General features: G+C 42.4%; 1 protein-coding gene across 1 annotated transcript in view; it reads right to left on the bottom strand.

Moving 5' to 3' along the window:
- Positions 1-12324, bottom strand: part of LOC109911724 (beta/gamma crystallin domain-containing protein 1-like) — a 59832-nt gene extending 47508 nt beyond the window's left edge. The window contains exons 1-3 of the mRNA XM_048613149.1: positions 12213-12324; positions 7457-8457; positions 4176-6087 (exon numbers count right to left, since the gene is read on the bottom strand). Coding sequence (XP_048469106.1) covers positions 4176-6087; positions 7457-7716 — 2172 coding nt within the window. The 5' untranslated portion in view covers positions 7717-8457; positions 12213-12324. The remainder of the gene's footprint in view (positions 1-4175; positions 6088-7456; positions 8458-12212) is intronic.
- Positions 12325-18662: the final 6338 nt, after the last annotated feature.

The following is an 18662-nucleotide window of genomic DNA, read 5'->3' as shown; positions in this document are numbered from 1 at the left end:
GGGAGACATCCCTTGAGGTTTGTCCGGAGGGAGGAGGGTAACTTCTTAAAATCATATTGTTTTCAATAAACTTTCAGCAAAATGCTCATGGATGAGCAGAAGAATCACGTAGCATCATCTTGAGGAAATTTGTTATAAAAGGAAAAAATTTATGCACTTTCTGCGTGTGTGTTTTATCTCTCTCATTTTATTGTGACAAGATGGACCACAATGTCCCAAGCCTTCACTGAGTCTCAAAAATACAAACATTCCCTTTACTCGGTGAGACCATGGGTTCCAGAACCAGGAATCACAGTGTAAGGATATCAGGCCATGAAGGACTGAGATGAGGAGGAAGTTCTTCACCCAGAGAGCAGTGAGTCTGTGGAATTCTCTGCCACAGAAAGTGTTTAAGGTCAAAACTTTGAAAGTTGTCAAGAAAGAATTAGTTATAGTTCTTAGGGCTAAAGGGATCAAATGGTATGGGGAGAAAGCGGGAACAGGATACTGATTTGGATGATCAGCCATGATAATATTGAGTGACGGAGCCAACCTAGAGCTAAATGGCCTACTCTTGCTCCTATTTTACGAGATGGTAACTCCAGCTGCGATATAAGTGTCACAGGAATAGGTCAACCTCACTATCTCATCTATGTACGCACTCTTTCTTTGAACACAGAAAATGAGCATTGAAAGGCTAGTTGATTGTGGATGGCATCACTACCAAGGCTAAAATCTCTTCTCACCTAGTGCCCACAGAGGTTTCCAACAGAGGTGAAAGAATAGCAAAGGAAACCCTAACTGATTCATTCCTACCAGTTAATTTGATTTATTATTGTGACATGTATTGAGATACAGTGAAAAGTATTGTTTTGTATGCTGTCCAAACAAATCATACCTGATGTAAGTACAACAGAGAAATAGAATATTGTGTTACAGCTAAGGAGAAGGTGTAAAGAAAGATCAACTCTAATATATACTAACCCTAACCCTAACCCTAACTCTAATATATGTCTCATAACAGCAGAAAATAAGTTATTCTTAATTATGTTGGTACGTTTTTCAAACTTTTATATCTTCTGTCCAATGGAAGCTGGTGGAAGAGAATATAGAAATAGTCAGCATGGCTTTGTGCATGAGAAATCATGTTTTACAAACTTGATTGAGTTTTTTGAGGACATAACCAAAAGGATAGATGAGGGCAGAGTGGTAGATGTTGTCTACATGGATTTTAGTAAAGCCTTTGACAAGCTTCTGCATGGTAGATTAATTAGTAAAGTTAGATCACATGGAATACAGGGAGAGCTTGCCAATTGGCTGCAAAATTGGCTTGACAGTACGAGTCAGAAGGTGGTGGTGGAGGGTTGTTTATTCGACTGGAGGCCTGTGACCGACAGTGTTCTCCAGGGGCTGGTGCTGGTCCACTATTGTGTGTCTTTTATATAAACAATTTGGATGAGAATTTTGGATACATGGTTAGTAAGTTTGTGAATGACACCAAAATTGGTGTTATAGTTGATAGTGAAGAAGGTTATCTAAGATTACAAAAGGATCTTGATAAATTGGCCCAATGGGCTAAGGAGTGGCAGATGGAGTTTGATTTGGATAAATGCAAGGTATTGCATTTTAGTAAAGTGAACAAGGGCAGGACTTATACAGTTAATGGTAGCGACTTAGGTAGTGTTGTTAAACAGAGACCTACTGTTCAGGTACACAGTTCTTTGAAAGTTGCATCACAGTTAGAAGACATTTAGTACACTTGCCTTCATTACTCAGACCACTGATTATGGGAGTTGGGACATCATGTTAAGGTTGTACAGAGTGCTGATGAGGCCACTTTTGCGGTTCTGTATACAGTTCTGGATGCCCTGCTATAGGAAGGATATTATTCAATTGGAAAGGGTTCAGAAAAGATTTATTATGATGTTGCCAAGAAAAAAAGGATTGGAATTATTAGGAGAGGCTGAATTGGCTGGGTCTTTTTTCACTGGAGTGTAGGAGATTAAGGGGTGACCTCCTAGAGGTTTATAAAATTATGAGGGGCATAGATAAGGTAAACAGCAAAGGTCTTTTCCTTAGGGTGGGGGAGTTCAAAACAAGTGGTGTATTTTTAAGGTGAGAGGAGAAAGATTTAAAAGGATCATGAGGGGCAACGTTTTCATACTGAGGGTGGTTCCTATGTGGAATGAATTGCCAGTGGAAGTGGTAGATGCATTTAAAAAGACATTTGGACAGGTACAGGAAAAGGAAAGGTTTAGAGGGATTTTGGCCAAATGCAGGCAAATGGGACTACTTTAGTTTGGGAAACTTAGTCAGCACGGGTGAGTTGTTTCTGTGCTGTATGGCAATCTCCAAGACATAGAAGCTAAAGCAACATCAGCTGTTAAAATTATGCAATTCTGTTCCTCAAATTCTTTGAAGACTTTCACTTATTAGTTAGACAAATATTGGAGGTGGGGACTATAAGCTGTTTGAATGAAGTTGACAGTCATCCAACTGGGTAAAGAAAGAGTTCATTCACTTCCCAATTTATGGGGAATGGGAGAAGACAGGACGCTGCAAGGAATAGATGTCTCAGGTGACCAATAATAGGAGCACAAGGGTGGGGTAATTGGCAACAGGAGGGCACGAGGTGAAACTTGCAGGAATATTTTCAATTAAAGTTGGCAACCTGATGTGTTCGGCTTTGTTTCTTGTTAGAAGGAGGGTATACCCCTAGACACTTCCCAACACAGCTCTTTCAACTGGCTCGAGCTAGGTAGCAACACAAGGGCAAAATATAAGAGCAGTTGCCCAGTTAGTATTCATCTTATCAATGGATTGTCAGTGTGGGTGAAACTTCCCAGAGGCAAGAAAAACTTTATGTCACAATCTAAAATATTCAAAGTGAATTGTTTTCATTCCACATACATGCACTGTTAAAAAAAGAAGCCAATTTAGACATTCCAGAACTTTTCATCCTGGTTTAAGAATAAATTAAATTAATGCTAGAAATTCAAACATAATCAACACTCCAGTGCACAGTTTGATTGGAATCCATCTCATACGTGCATTCCTATTTTGGGGATGAAGGAGGGACGGGTCTCTTGAGAGTGGGTTTGAAAAAAGTCATGTTGAGGTTGTACAGGAGGCCACTTTTGAAGTAATATGTACAGTTCTGGTCACCCTGCTATGGGAAAGGATATTATTAAATTGGAGAAGGTTCAAAAGAGATTTACCATGATGCTGCCAGGATTGGAGGGTTTGAGTTATAAGGATAGCCTGGATTGGTTGGGACTTCTTTCACCGGAGCATACGAGATTGAGGGGTTATGTTATAGAGGTTTATAAAATCACAAGAACATAGATAAGATGAACAGCAAAGGTCTTTTCCCCAGGGTAGGACAATTCAAAACTAGAAGGCATATTTTTAAGGTGAGAGGAGCAACATTATAAGGGACCTGAGGGGCATTTTCTCACATGTGTCGAATGAACTACCAGAGGAAGTGATGGATGCAGGCACAGTTACAACATTTAAAATATATTTGAACAGGTACATGAGTAGGAAAGGCTTAGAAGGACATAGGCCAAATGCAGGCAAGTGGAACTAGTTTAGTTAGGGAAACTTGGTCAGCATGGATGAGTTGGACCGAAGGGTCTGTTTCCATGTTCTATAACTCTATGATTCTGTGACTATGGCACTATAGTGAAAACAACTGTGATTTAGGATGATTTCATTCCTCAACGTTAGACTTTGGTTCCTTTCCCAGAGAAAAAACCCTGGGGAAAAGACCTTTGCTCTTCATCTTATCTATGCTCCTCGTGATTTTATAAACCTCTATAAGATAACCCTGCAATCTCCTATGCTCCGGTGAAAAATATCCCAGCCTATCCAGACTATCCTTACATCTCAAACCCTCAGGGAGTACCAAAGCATTTGAGTAAGTGGTTGTTTCAGAGTTGGTATGTCCAAGAGTTTGTGTCAGAATTTAATTCTCCAATCAGACATAATTTGAACATGAGAGTAGAAAAACCAGCAAAGATGACTGAATTTACCAAAATAAAGGGCACCACAAGTGTGAAAGTGGATGGTAGAGGACAAAGGCAGGTTAGGATTGGCAATAGTTAGATGTTACAAAATCACTTGGAATCCCTGTATATTGATCAGGAATGGGAATTATCAGTAAAAGAGAGGATGAGGTGAAACTTCTCACTCACCCATACATCTGGAAAGGCGGTGAATTTTCTTGGAGTTTCATTGGTAACAGAGCGCTGGCGTAAATCAGAAGGTAAAGATGTTCTGTGGGACTGAAGATTCTTGTTAGTGTCTATCAGCCTGGAGTATCCAGGTATCAGCCTTTCAGAAATGCTGGTCAGTAGACTGGGCCTTTGAGTGTCCTTCAAATTGCCTTCAAATGTACTAGCAAGAAATGTTGTTTTGGGGAGCTGGTCAGGGGTCTTTATTGTTGTGCTGACATCTTCATGTGACAAACTTCTTTGCATGTGATTTGGAGATTTGGTCGAGAGACTTATTGGATTTGCACTTGTTGAATTCAGGTCCAATGATCTGCTAGAGTAAGGCTCTATTGGCTTCTTAGCATTGTAGTACAATAAGCTGTTGCTCAGCCGAGACCACCTGCTTTCTGCACCAAAGAGTTCTTTGTTTTTTGAATCTGCATTGCATTCCAGGTTGGTCTTTCCTAGAAGACCTGATTGGAAGATAATGTTGTTGTCTGATGAAGCATGTCGGGTACCAATTCTGGGCTTATCCTCGAGCTGCATCTTCACCATCTCCATGGGGGTGAGAATTTCCTTTTTTAGAGTCTTTGAGAAATCAATTTGAGGGGCTGGTGAAACAGGTTGTGAGGGCAGCATTGGCAAAACTTTTCCATTGATAGTATCTGCCAGCTGCTGTGGTTTCTCAGTGTCCGATGAAGAAGATAGGGAATTCTTTGGATTGGTTTGATCCTCTTCTATTGGAGGCAATGTAGAAAAAGAAGAAGAGATGGAATGTGCCCTCTGGTTTCTAGGACTTTTGTTACGGCTCAAGAGCATGGGGGATTCCAAGTTCCGAATGGTGTCTACAAACCCATCTATTTCTGATAAACTATCAGTGTCATCTGAGACATCGGTGGACCATTTCTCTCTTTGATTTGGAATGAAGACATCATTGGAAGACAGCTCATTTTCTAGAAAGTGGCTTCTAGAATTTTGGAGTTGTTCAACACTGTTCTCTTGTCCGGCCTTCATGGATGTGAACTTGTGTGCCAGTGCTTGAGACCCGTGATCAAGTATTATGGAGCTTCCAGCCTCTTTCGAGTTTTCTGCAGGATCTTTAACAAGGGTACCTTTGGATTGGAGAACAGGCTTTTCAGTGATGTCTGTCTTGAAGGAATCCACAGTGTATTTTATAGAATTTTGAAGTGACTCAATTTCAGGACTTATGGAAGTAATTTTAACCAGCTGTGGCCCAGGAAGCTGATCCAATTTCAAATTTATAGGTGTCCTTTCCTCACTGGTTGGAGCGTGAAGTGGTTTAGAAACAAGACTCTTGTGATCAGGGCTCTGAGAGTCGACAGTATGTCCAGAGGATTTCACAGTCTGTAATACATTGCCTTGACCAAAATGAGACTCGTTGCTGGAATGCTGAGCTGAAACACTTCCATTTCTACCCCCATACTTTGCTGAATTCACGGGGCTATGGCTGTCACTGTTTATTGTATTGCTACTATGTGTTGGATTGCCTGGCAGAGGGAGATCACTTCCAGTCACAACATTGTCTCCCTGTGCAGTGGGCTTTTGAGAATCAGTGTGCTTTGAATCTGCTGTGCTCAGTTGCAAGGAGCTATCGGACAGTCCTGAAATTGCTTTCTTGGTGTCACTAAGCCCTGCATCAATCTGGTGTTGCATTGCACTGCTTGAAATTTGTGAAGAATCAGGACCCCCTACAATTTCAGAAGGCACATGTACAGAGAGGGTCTCAGTAGGTTCCGTTCCAATTTGGTTGCTGATGCTTTTTGAACCACTGTTCTCACCTACCAATTTGTTTGTGCTCTCTTGGCAACTTTCTAAGCCTTGTGCTTGCTGGAGAGACCTCGGCAAGCTCGTCAACGTCTGAAGATTTATTTTGCTAAAGAAACAAAAGATGTACATTTGTTTTTAAGACATGTTTTGCCAAAGAGCTTCAGAATGCAATCAAGGTAGGCACAATGCCTCAAAATGATCCTTTTTATTAACATTGAAAGAACCTAGACAACCTTTTCTGAATAGAAACAAGGATGCTGATGGATGGGAACTAGGAACCATAACGTCACTCTGTGTGTAAAGCTGCAGTGTGGAATTAAACTAGACAACTTTAATCAAAAGTACAAAACAGTTTCGCTTTCAACAGTCCCTTGGTTATTTCGTACACAGACCCTTTGTCCTTCCTCAGACCCTCAGACCCTCCTTGGCCTTGCACAGTGACTCTCAGCTCCTGACAGGCAATAGCCATTCAAACTCATTCACACTTACACAAAATAGATCAGAGAACAGCACATGCTATCAAAAACAGAAATGGCTGGAGAAACTCAGCAGGTCTGTGGATAGAAAGCAGAGTTAACATCTTGAGTCCTGAAGAAGGGTTCCAGGACCTGAAACATCAAATCTGCTTTCTCTCCACAGATGCTGTCAGACCTGCTGAACTTCTCCAGCAGTTTCTATTTTTGTTTCAAGCTTCTCTGGGAGCTGCCCCTGAAGGAAAAACCTGTAAAACAGTGCACTTGAAGCAGACTGGTCCAACTTGTTTTGTATACGTCAGAACAGTGCTCCTGTATGACCAGTACATTCATTGCAAAATTTGACTATTGTTTTCTCCTCTCTGACAGTGCAGCAGGTGGATTTTTCCGTATCTGCAGTATTTTGCTTTTCTTGGCTTGTATCTTGTTGACAGTTTATTATAATCACAGTGCTGACACTTCCTCAGTCCCTGTATCTCATGTAAATTTAAAAATAATCCAGTACTAGTAATCAAAATGATAGATAACAGCAATGGCTATATCATTAATACCTCTACAAACCTCTGGCTTTTAACAAAAGGCAGTATAAAACATTTACAGGAGTGAAAAACCAAATGAAATACTCCTTAAAACTAGGATTATTGTTCCAGTTTGACTGTGTGTGTGCGCGCGCGTGCGCGCGCGCGTGGGAGCATGTGTGTGCACGAGAGTGTGTGAGTGTGTGTTGTGAGTGTGAGCGTGAGTGTGTGTGTGTTGTGAGTGTGTGTTGTGTGAGTCTGTGTGTTGTGTAAGTGTGTATGTGTTGTGTGAGTGTGTGTGTGTGTTATGAGTAAGTGTGTGTCTGAGTGAGTGAGTGTGTGTGTGTTGTGTGTATGTACGTGTGTTTGTGCGTGTGTGTGCAAGTGTGTGTGTGAGTGAGTGAGACTGAGTGTGTGGGTGTTGTGAGTGTGTGTGAGTGTGTGTATGTGTGAGTGAGTGAGAGTGAGTGTGTGTGGCACTTACCTGTCAGCCTGAAAGTTGTAGGGTTTCTGGAGGAAGCGGCTGTAACCTGTATCCCTCGGGGTGAGACGCGGTTGAAAAGTTGCGATGCGTTCCCTGGGATGTTGCGAGAGTTCTCCTATTTTGTATCCCAGGCCGGAGTCGTAACTAATTCTGAGAGGAGTGTTTAGAGCAGCCGGCGCATTCCCCTGACATTCCACAGTGTGGGCATGGGGAACCCGCACGACAGGTCTGCTCTGATCTGGTAGGCGTTCCTCTGTCATTTTGGGCTCGTTCAGTCGCACGCTCTCTAGGACAGCTGTCTCCTGTTGGACTAGCCCTGCAGCATCCTTCTCCCCCTTTCCGTCCCCACAGCCTTCCTCTTTGGTCAGTGTGATGATAATGTTGTACTTGGTCTTTGCAGTTTTGTCGGGTGCTGTTTGATCTCGGGCTTGTTTCTTCTTCCCTGACAGCAATTCACAGCTATCCCACAGACTCTGCTCAGAGCCCGACTTGGCAACAACACCAGGAGGATTTACTGTGGATTCCTGGAACTGGGGTTTAACAGGCAATGGGCACTTGTGACTGCCTGCCTTCCCTTTATCTAAGTAGGTATTTAAAATATCCTCAGCCCAGTCAGGGAGTTTCTGCTCTGCAGCAGTTACAATTACAGGACTGGTTTGTTGTTGGGTATCAGGAATGTTGTGGCACTGATTGCTTTCAGGGTGTGACTTGGGCCTTTCAGCTTCTGAAACTCGATTCTGACACTGCCTACTCTCCTTGGCACTCCCTCCACCCTGACTACGTGGACTACGCTCTCCTGGTCTTTTGTTGCCCTCAGAATGTCCCAATTCCTCCCGGGATGCCCTGGCTCGCCTTGATGCGATGGCACTGGGCAAAGAGCTTAAGGAGCCCAGGAAATAGGCACTCCTCTCTTTTAGCTTCTGCCTACCAAAATTGCCAAACACACTCAAAATATTTCCCCCGCCTCGCAGGTCCGATTCCGAAAAGCTGAAGTAGTGGTTCTGTGTATGACAAAAGAAAAACAGAAAAAAATAGACTCACTAGAAGAAAAACACACTCAAAAAAAAAGCCTCATTAAAAGTGCATTTTAAACAAACACAATTGGACTGAAGGGATTGTCTGTCGCTGTGGTGCGAATTTTCTGTGGATTTTCAATAGAACTGTCAGATTCAACCAGTTAGCTTTTAGGTGTGTCACTCCACATGTTTACCAGTTAACCATTAGACATTATGGTTAGACATTAACCATTTCAGTCCCAAGTTATATTAAAAACTTTCTGAAAGTCGTGTTTGTCATTAAATCCCTTTTCTCATGATCACATCCTACTGCAGCCTCTCTCCTCTCTATCTCAATGGTAGCCTCCAGCTTTCCAGTCCTCTGAGATCTCCACTTCCCTCCCTTGTGAATTCCTAATCTTCATCTGTTCGGCTTTGCCATCAGCTGCCTGGTTCAAAAGGTTCCCTAAACCTTAGTATTTCTGCCCTCCTTTAAGCCAGTATGCTTAAATCTACTTCACTGACCTCGTTTTTTCATCTCACAGAATCCCTATGGAGGGGAAGGAGGCCATTCAGCCCACTTAGTCTGCACCAACTCTCTGAAAAGCATCCCACCCAGTCCCCCACCCTATCCCTGTAGCATTGTATTTCCCATAGCTAATGCATCTAGTCTACACATCCCTGGACACTACAGAAGGAATTTAGCATGACCAATACACCTGACCTGCACATCTTTGGACGGTAGGAGGAAACTGGACCACCTAGCAATAAACCATGCAGACACAGGAAGAACTTGCAAAGTCCACACAGACATTTGCCTGAGGCTGGAATTGAACTGGGTCCCCAGCACTAGGTGGATAGTATCTGGAATGCACTGCCTGAAACCCATGGTGGAGGTAGAGTTAATTGAAGCAGTTAGACTGGTCTCTGAATGTGCAGGGTTATAGGAAGTGAGATGCTCATTTGGAGAGCTGGGCTGAATGGCCTTGTCTTGTCCTGTGACAATTCTGTGATTCTGTATTTGGACACTTTGGGATAGAAATTGGTGCCTACCTGCTCATTTTTAGGGAGGGCAAAGCTTCACATCTGTCTTAATGCCATCTTAGACCTCAGAGCTTTTAGCTCACTTATAGTTCAGGCCATGGTAAATGTGGGTAAATTTATCTACAGCTGGCCTACAAGAAACTGGTTACACTCATTCAGAGCAAGTGGAATAAGTGCAAGATACCAGCAAGTGCAAGATAAATTTTAAAAGGAATTACCTTATACACAATGGTGAGAATGTGCAATGTCACGTTACTATAAGATCATAATAGGAGTAGGAGTAATCCGTTCGGTTACTCATGCCTGCTGTGCTATTCAGTTGATCATGGCTGATCTAACTGAAGCTTCAACTCCACTTTCCTTGACTCCCTTATAGAGGTGGTAAATTTGTCTAACCCGGCCTTGAACAAATTCAATGACTCAGCCTCCACTGCGTGCTGTGAAAGAGAATGCCAAAGACTATGACACTTTGAAAGAAGAAAAACCTTCTCCATGTTCATTTTAAATGGGAGCCCCATTACCTTTAAACTGTGTCCCCTCATCCCAGATTCGTCCACAACAGGAAACACTCCCAGGTTAGAACTAGGCAGTGCGTTCTGTCTCGAGTTTCGTGAGGAACCTCTGACTTTAGTGACGTTACCCTTACATTTGCCCACCTCAGCCTTCCACTGGCTGCAGAGAGCTGAACTGAGGGGCATACAGGAAGCAAGGGATTCACAAAGGCTGAGGGCTGTGATGGTGTGGCGGCTTGTGAAGTGTTAAGAGGTATGGAGAGAAAAAGAATAGGGAAAATTGGAAAAGTGTCCAGCCCATTCAACAGGCATCTTGCACTGCAATTAAACCCAAGCCTGCCTTTGTCTGATATTAGTTAAGATGTTGGGAGGTGAGTGGAGGTGGCATCATGAAAACCAGCTTTCCTTTCATTGATTCCGTCTACACTTCCGACTGCCTCAGGAAAGCAGCCAACATAATCAAAGACCCCTCCCTCTCGATTATACTCTTTTCCACCCTCTTCCATCAGGCAGAAGATACAAAAGTTTGAAAATATGTACCAACAGATTTAAGAACAGCTTCTTCCCCGCTGTTATCAGACTTATGGGACAGACCTCTCATATCTTAGAGGTGATCTTTCTCTGCACCTTCTCTATAGCTTAACTGTATACTCTGCATTCTGTTCTATTACCCTGATGTACTTATGTCAGGTATGATTTGTCTGGATAGCACGCAAAACAACATTTTTCAATGTATCTCAGTACATGTGACAATAATAAATCAAATCAAATCACATCCATAATATTAACTGCATGCTAGGCAAATGGGTTGAAATCAAAGCATTCTAGCTCAGCCAATTTGTGCTGGTCAGTCCAACTCTTAATAAATGTGTTAGTTTCCTTTATCTGTTAATGCTAAAGCTTTTTTTTAGGATTGTAACATTTCAGAGCATTCCTGTGTTGCAATAGGCAGGAGACAGCAGGAACAGAAATACTCAGATATAAAGACAGAAAATTTTGGAACTATTTAACAGTTCTGGCTGCATTGCGGAGAAACAGAGTTAGCGTTTCAGGTTGACAATCTTTCAAAGGTCACAGATCTGAAATGTTAACCCTTTTTCTCTCTCAACAGAAGCTACCAAACCTGCAAAGTATTTTCCACATTTCCGTTTTTGTTTTATGTTGCCAGCATCTTTGGTATTTTGCTTTTCGACAGAAACAAAAGCACAAGAATAAGACTTTGTGTGATTTATCGTATTTCCCACAGAATATTTCGCGTTCCAAAGTAAAGGAGAATACTTACCTATATGCAGAATCTGTCATAAAAATACTGTAGCTACAACAGTAGGTCAGTTGTAATTCTGTACCAAGTAAATCACCTCCCCAAAGCATAGGCAAAAGTTAGCAGTGTGATGGAATGCATTCCACTTGTCTGAACAAATGCAGCTCCAAAAACACTCAGGAAGCTCGAAATCATCAGTCCTGTATGATATACATTACATTCAGAACATTAAAATCCTTCAATCACCAGTGTACCGGGGAGGTGAGTCTACCATTTATAAAGTGCACAGCAGCAACTCCCCAAGGCTCAGTTAACAATACCTCCAAAATTGTAACCTCTGTTACAAAATGACAAGGGCAACAGGCAAATAGGAAAAACACCACTTCCAAGTCACACACTATCTTAATTTGGAACCACATCGCCATTCCTTCGCAGCTACAAAATCAAAATCCTGGAAATCCCTTCCTCACAGCACTGTGAACATGCGTGCAGAAGATGAATAGCAGCAGTTCAAGGTGGCAGTTCACCACTACATTTTTAATGGCAATTGGAGACGGGCATAAAATACTGATCTTACCATCAAAAACCACTGCCCATGAATAAAGTTAAAACAAAAAAAACCAAATCTTCTTTTAACCTTCTCTGGTTTGAAACTTCAACCAACAACGTTAGGATTCAGAGGTGAGCCTGTTACTACAGACAAGGAGAGGCCCATTCGGAAAAATAAAGCAGAAAGAAAGAATAATCATAGCAGAGCTGTTGTCACAAACCTTGTTGTCTTGTACCTCAGCAAATCTGTAACACAATGACATTAATGACAATAAAACATAAAAGCATTCCCATATGACACGGTTAAAAATAGCACCTGCTCTTCCAATCGGATTCTATCCATATGAAAGATTTGTCCTTTTTTTTTGCATTCTGCCTCTTTAAACATCAATTACCTGCAATGTTCAGGAGATCATTTCTCATCAATGTGGCAGCTTCTGCATTGTGTCAAAAATTCCTTTGGTGAAGCATGCACATGCGGCATGCGAGCGTGTGGAACTGCGTCTTGTCCCAGAGTGGCAAAACTGTAATGACAGTTTACTCTGAGTATTTGGATCCCATTCGCTGCTCTCTGCAAACCCTGATCACGTGTGTTTTGGTTTCCGCTTAGTAAGCAATTTCAAAGCTGGACTGAACTGAAGATTTTAACTTAAATAATTTTGAAAAGTAAGATGCTTTTACACCCACATATCTGCTATTGGCTTGAAGCAGGTACCTCCCAAGATTTGCCTGTTCTTTCAATAGCATGATTAGTTGTTAACCTTACCCGCTCCCTGAGAATAGACGGATCAATTCGTACTCCTTAATCAACATTTATTTCAAATTGTCAGCAGATTGTAGGTTGGTGTCAAGTAACCTGGAGTCCTTGTGGCATTGTGATAGTATTCCTGCTTCTGCACCAAGAGGCCTGAGTTCAAGCCCCACCTGCACCAGAGGCGTGTAGTAATGAATCTGAACAGGCTGATTAGATAAATATCTAGCGTCGGACAACCTGACTGAGAACATTTGTGTGAATGGAGTGAATTGAAGCACAGACTCAAGCAATTTGGTCCTACAGCCAAACGTACGGTCTGCAAGCACTTTCTCCCACTCGTCTTCATCTCACTGATTCTCCTTCGTGTGTCTGTGTAGATTCCCATCCAGTACAGACATCCATTCTCTCTCCATCAACCACTTGATGTTACAGTTGCTTAAATTAATAAAGCTCATTAGCCCCTATTCTCTGTTAATTTTATTTGGTTCATTCATTGTCATGTGCATCTTGTTACAAAATACAGTGAAAAGTGGTTGTAAAGTGTCGCTACTCTCCAGTGCCATCTTAAAACGCAGAAAAATAACCTGAAATGTAGAATATAAAGGCAGAAGAATAAAGTGGACAAATCCCAGGCTCTTCCATGAGGATTAGAAACAATAGACACGGATGAGAGTCAAACCCAGGGTCTCCAGAAAAAGAAAAGAGACAATCCTATGTAACAGAACATGATTTACAAGGATGTTGCCAGGATTAGAGCTTGAGCTACAGGGAGAGGCTGAATAGGCTGGGGCTATTTTCCCTGGCTGAGGGGTGACCTTGTAGAGGTTCATTAAATCATGAGGGGCAAGGATAAATTGAATAGACAAGGTCTTTTCCCTGGGGTGGCAGAATCCAAAACAACAGGGCATAGGTTTATGGTGACAGGGGAAAGATTTAAAAGGGTCCTATTGGCCAACCTCTTCACACAGAGGGGGTGCGTGTATGGAATGTACTGCCAGAGGAAGTGGTGGCAGCTGGTACATTTACAACATTTAAAAGGCATCAGTATGGGTATATGAATAGGAAAGGTTTAGAGGGATATGGGCCAAATGCTGGCAAATGGGACTAGATTTATATTGGACATCTGGTCAGCATGGATGAGTTGGACCGAAGGGACTGCTTCCATGCTGTACATCTCTCTGACTCTGGCTCCAAATCTGATTTATTTAGTCATTTTGCTCCCCACACTATAACGATTCAATGATCAGCAGTAACAAAAACAAAGTTGCTGGAAAAGCTCAGCAGGTCTGGCAGCATCTGTGGAGGTGAAAACAGAGTTAACGTTTCAGGTCCAGTGACCCTTCCTCAGAACTCCTCAACGATCAGCAGTCACTGCCACTGGGTGGAGCCAATGAGCACAGCAAGTCAGCAACAGTGGAATCGGAGTAACATAGCACAGAAGGAGGACATTTGGCCCTGCATGTGTCAGCTGGCAGTTAGAAAGAGCTAATCAAATTATTGGGATGCTCTTTGGGGGGTCAGTGCAGACTCAATGGGTCGAATGGCCTCTTGCCGCACTACAAGGATTCTAAGAGCAATGGAGTAAATCTGTCCTGGGATGCACTACACCGATTTTTCTACAGCAAATCAAAGAAAGCCACGTTCTGAAGGAGTGTTGCACAGTCCGAGGTTGGTGACAAACTGAAGTTCTCTCTGCCTTTTCAGATAGAAGGTAAAGATTCTGTGGAACTGTTTGAAGGGCAGCGGAATTCTGTCCTAGAATAATACTTTTCTCCCATCACCTAAAAACAGATCGTCCAGTCATCTATCCTAAATCACAAAACTGTCTACATTTGAAAAGCGTATAAAAAACTTTTGGCTATTTTCATAATTCCTGAGACCAGGCAGGTGCTAATTGAATGCAAGTCCATTCTTTCCTTAACATTTCCAAAAAAAATGTTCATGTGAATTTGTTATTCACATTCTCAGTTCTAAGGAAGGGTCACTGGACCCGAAACGTTAACTCTGTTTTCTCCTCCACAGATGCTGCCAGACCTGCTGAGCTTTTCCAGCAACTTTGTTTTTGTTCCTGATTTACAGCATCTGCAGTTCTTTTGGTTTGAATTTGTTATTGTCCTGACCAAGCATTCCTTCGGAGTGTCACCAGTGAATAAATCCTGGGTGAGACAATTCCTGTCACAGAACATGAGCTGAGGTATCCGTCAATGCCAGGCATAAACACAGCAGCAAACACATCATCAAATGGACTGCAGGGGTCAGCTGAGTGGAATTATTACAACCTTCCTCTACTCCTCCCTTCCCTTTTTTTCTGTCTCCAAACCAAGCAGTTAGATTTTGGGATGTTTCCTCTCTCTGGAGTATGAAAAAAGTTAGAAACAGCAATCTAGCTCATGCTATCCCAGCATCCATTGCTGTTGGTAGAGCGCTCTATTAAAATAGAGAACAGATCTCTGTGATCCACAGTTTAAAACGTTGGACTGTACCAACAGAATGGTCCTGAGTTCCATCATCTCAGATGCTTGCTACCAGTGACTCCTGCAAAAAAATCACAGGATTGAGTAAAGACAGGATGTTTCAATAGTCTGTTTACCTGGCTTCCCATTTTTCACCTTCTGCAAAGTGGAACTCATCCAAAGCAATGCTGTCTGTGTCCTAAATCAGCCCAACCCCATTCACTGATAATTACCAAGCTACATTGGCTCCCAGCTCTGCAACATGTTGAGAGACTGTTCAAGTCCCCCCTCACTAAGACCTTCTGAGATCTCTATTGTCCTCCAATTCAGTCCACTCAACAATTTGGATTTCCACCCCTTTGCCAATATTTCAGCTATTTGAATCTAAACCCTGAAGTTCCTTCCCTAAAACTCTCCCTTGTGATATTCTTTAAATATTTGGAGAAATTTTCAGTCACCATTCGTAATAACTCAATGTGATTCACTGTTAATATTTGCTTGACAAATGCTCCCGTGACATCTTGCGACCTCCTTTACATTGAAGTTGCTATGCAAATGTAAATTAACATTGTCGCTGTTGATGTCCTTCAAGAACAAATATCCCGCCGACACTCTCCACCCAAGCCCACACACACAGAATGGTCACTTGGCTCGAAACCAGGAAAGGCTGAGAGCTCCCAACTCCTTAAGTAGGCTGGTAGCTTTGACCTCCAGAGGCTGGCTATGAGGACCAAAGAATGAAATAAAATAAACACTGCCACAGACATTAGTCACACCGGGAAGTGGAAAGGCAGAGAATGAGTATTCCAGTGTAAACAGTGCTCTTCAATCACACAAACTACAAAGGCTACATCCATCCCACTCCCCCCACCCCCCAACACACACACATGGATACTCACTACACACGTGCATGTACAGATCCATATGTTTACACAAGGTAAGCAGACAATACCTTTGCATTATTTCAAATGCACAGGATTTTCAAACAAACAATAGGGATCAGTGCTAAAGTATTCTGCATTCTTCATTTGAATTGTCCAGCAAGATAGCGACCGTGAGTTAGAGATAGGTATCAAACCAAGTATATGCTGCTGATTGTTGTTGTTTTGAAGGAGGAAGTAAGCTTAGTTCACTCTTAAGCTTTTGTTGGTAGTTACGGAGTACTTACACACCATTCATTGCTCGATACTGGCAGTACTATTTTACTCTGGGGAATGTGCCTGGGGATTTAGCTTTAATCAAGATATTGACAATTAACAGGAGCTCAACAAATTAACCTTGCGATCACTCCCCACCTTGTCAATTCCATTTCAGGTGTCGTCAGACAATCTCAAATCTGATTGAGCGCACACAGCCAGCTCTCCCTGTGCTGCGCAGCTGGAAGAAAAGAGCACATACCTCCTCGAGACAATGGGTTCTTTGTCAATAGACCAACCATTTGCAATTGTTTCCAAGATTTCTGCAATCCTCCAACTCTGGCCTCTTGCACATTATAGATTTGCCTTGCCCACCGTTGGCAGCCTGTGCCTTCAGTTGCCTGAATTCTAAGTTCTTGAATTTCCTCCCTAAATTTATTCTTACATAGGACTGTATCAAATTTTGCTTCGTGTAAACACTGCTGTAAGCTCCTTGGGGCAATTTACTATGTTAAAGGCACTAAGTGAAGGCAATTTGTTGTTTGTTAGCAATGGTACCCCCTCTACCCTCTCTCCTTGTTTCTCAGCTGTCCTTTCACAATCCTGTCCCAATGGCTGGGCTACAGTTCCAGTTAAACTGACAGCACCACCACCGCAGACCCTGGTACCTCAGCTCTAACGGCAAAACCAGTCTGTCTGAATAGTAAACCTGTGGATCTCCAGGAGGGCAGGGCTGGAAAACCAGCGCATCCTTTGGGGGATTAGAGAAGGTTACAGAGATAGGAAGGGGCAAGAGTTTTGAAAAGAAAGATGAGAATTTCAAATCCAATTGTTGTTAGTTGGAAGACAATGCAGTAAAGAATGAACAGGACTTGGTGCAAGTCATGACAAAAGCAGCAATGTTGAATGATTGCACTTATGAAGAATAGTATGTGGGAAGCTCACTGTTGCAACACGTTCTTAGCCAATTCTAAATAGGAACAAAGGCATGGATAAGAGTTCCAGCATGTGAGCTGAAGCAGAACCACAGTAAGGGAGTATAACAAGGGTACAGGCAAATGCCAGGCAATGATTATCTCCAACAACAGAATACTTAACTATCTCACTTAATGTTCAATGACACGGCTATTGTGGAAACCCTCCACCATTAAAATTCTGGGCTAGTCCCATACAGCGGCTACAGCAGCAGGTCACAGGCTGAGAGTTTTGCAGAGTATCTCACCTCCCGAATTCCCCAAGCCTGCCCATCAGTTCTGAGGAAGGGTCACTGGACCCGAAACGTTAACTCTGTTTTTTCCTCCATAGATGCTGCCAGACCTGCTGAGCTTTTCCAGCAACTTTGTTTTTGTTCCATCATTGACAATGCAGGAGTCAGGAGTGTGATGGAATACTCTCCTCTTTCCTGGATGGGTGCAGTTCAAATAACACTCAAAACTTGACGCCATCCAGGACAAAATGCAGCACTCTTTATTGGCAGCCCACCCACAACCTTAAATATTCACTTCTACTACCGTAGGCACACAGTGGCAGCAGTGTGTACCATCTACAAGATGCACTGCAGCAAGTGGCTAAAAGAACCTTTTAGCACCTCCTAAACCCATGGTTTCTATCTGCAAGAAGAACATGGGGAGAAGATACCACTTCTAAGTGATACACCATCCTGACTCGGAGCTATAGTGTCATTGTGTCAAAATCCCAGAACTCCCCCCCTAAAAGTAATGTTGGGTGTATCTACACCAAAAGAACTGCAGCGCTTCAAGTTAACAGCTCACCAACTGTTCGTCTTGCCAACAAAATCCACATCCCATTAATAAATAGGGATAAATGGAGTCTTAGTAGTGAAATGGATATGTAGTCAGACACTCAACACTGGATCAAATACAACACCACAGTTGTGAACAGTCTGGTTCAGCCTGGGACAATTGGAACTGTTGGGACAGTGAAATGAATCAAGGCAATGGCCAGAGAACGCAGTTTATCATGTAGACCAAAGAAAATGGCTTTGATCTTCACAAAACGTCAGCTCATCCAAGACTAGAAATGAGAGAAACTTCAAAGTTGAGGGAGGTGGCTTTTGAGGCAGAGCTGGAAGACAAGTGTCGTCCTGTATTAAAACCATAATTATTTAGCTTATTAACCTGTAATCTTTCTTTATAAGAGCTGCAAAATTAATTCCTGGCTCTTTACATACAACATTACAATTTTGATTTTGAGTTTTCAAGCATTTATCCAATCTCTTCACAATTATAGATCCTGATTCCACAACACTTTCAGGAAGAGCATTCTAGATCAGAATGTTTCTCATCCCTCTCCCTCACTCTGATTCTTCTGCCAATTTCCACCTCCCTGTTTCCAGTTACCCTCTCAGCTACTGGAAACCGTTTTTTTCTTATATACTCAATCAAAACCCTTCCTGATTTTGAGCTTTCTTACAGACTCACAGCTGTCAGCTTGGTGATTTGCGCCCATATGTGCCTCCTAGTGAAAAGTGAGAATATTATT

This window comes from Rhincodon typus, chromosome 27 (assembly GCF_021869965.1).
Source record: "Rhincodon typus isolate 14 chromosome 27, sRhiTyp1.1, whole genome shotgun sequence".
NCBI classification, from domain to species: Eukaryota; Metazoa; Chordata; class Chondrichthyes; order Orectolobiformes; family Rhincodontidae; genus Rhincodon; species Rhincodon typus.
The sequence above is the reverse complement of the archived record's forward strand: the minus strand, read 5'-3'. Positions and strand labels throughout refer to the sequence as shown.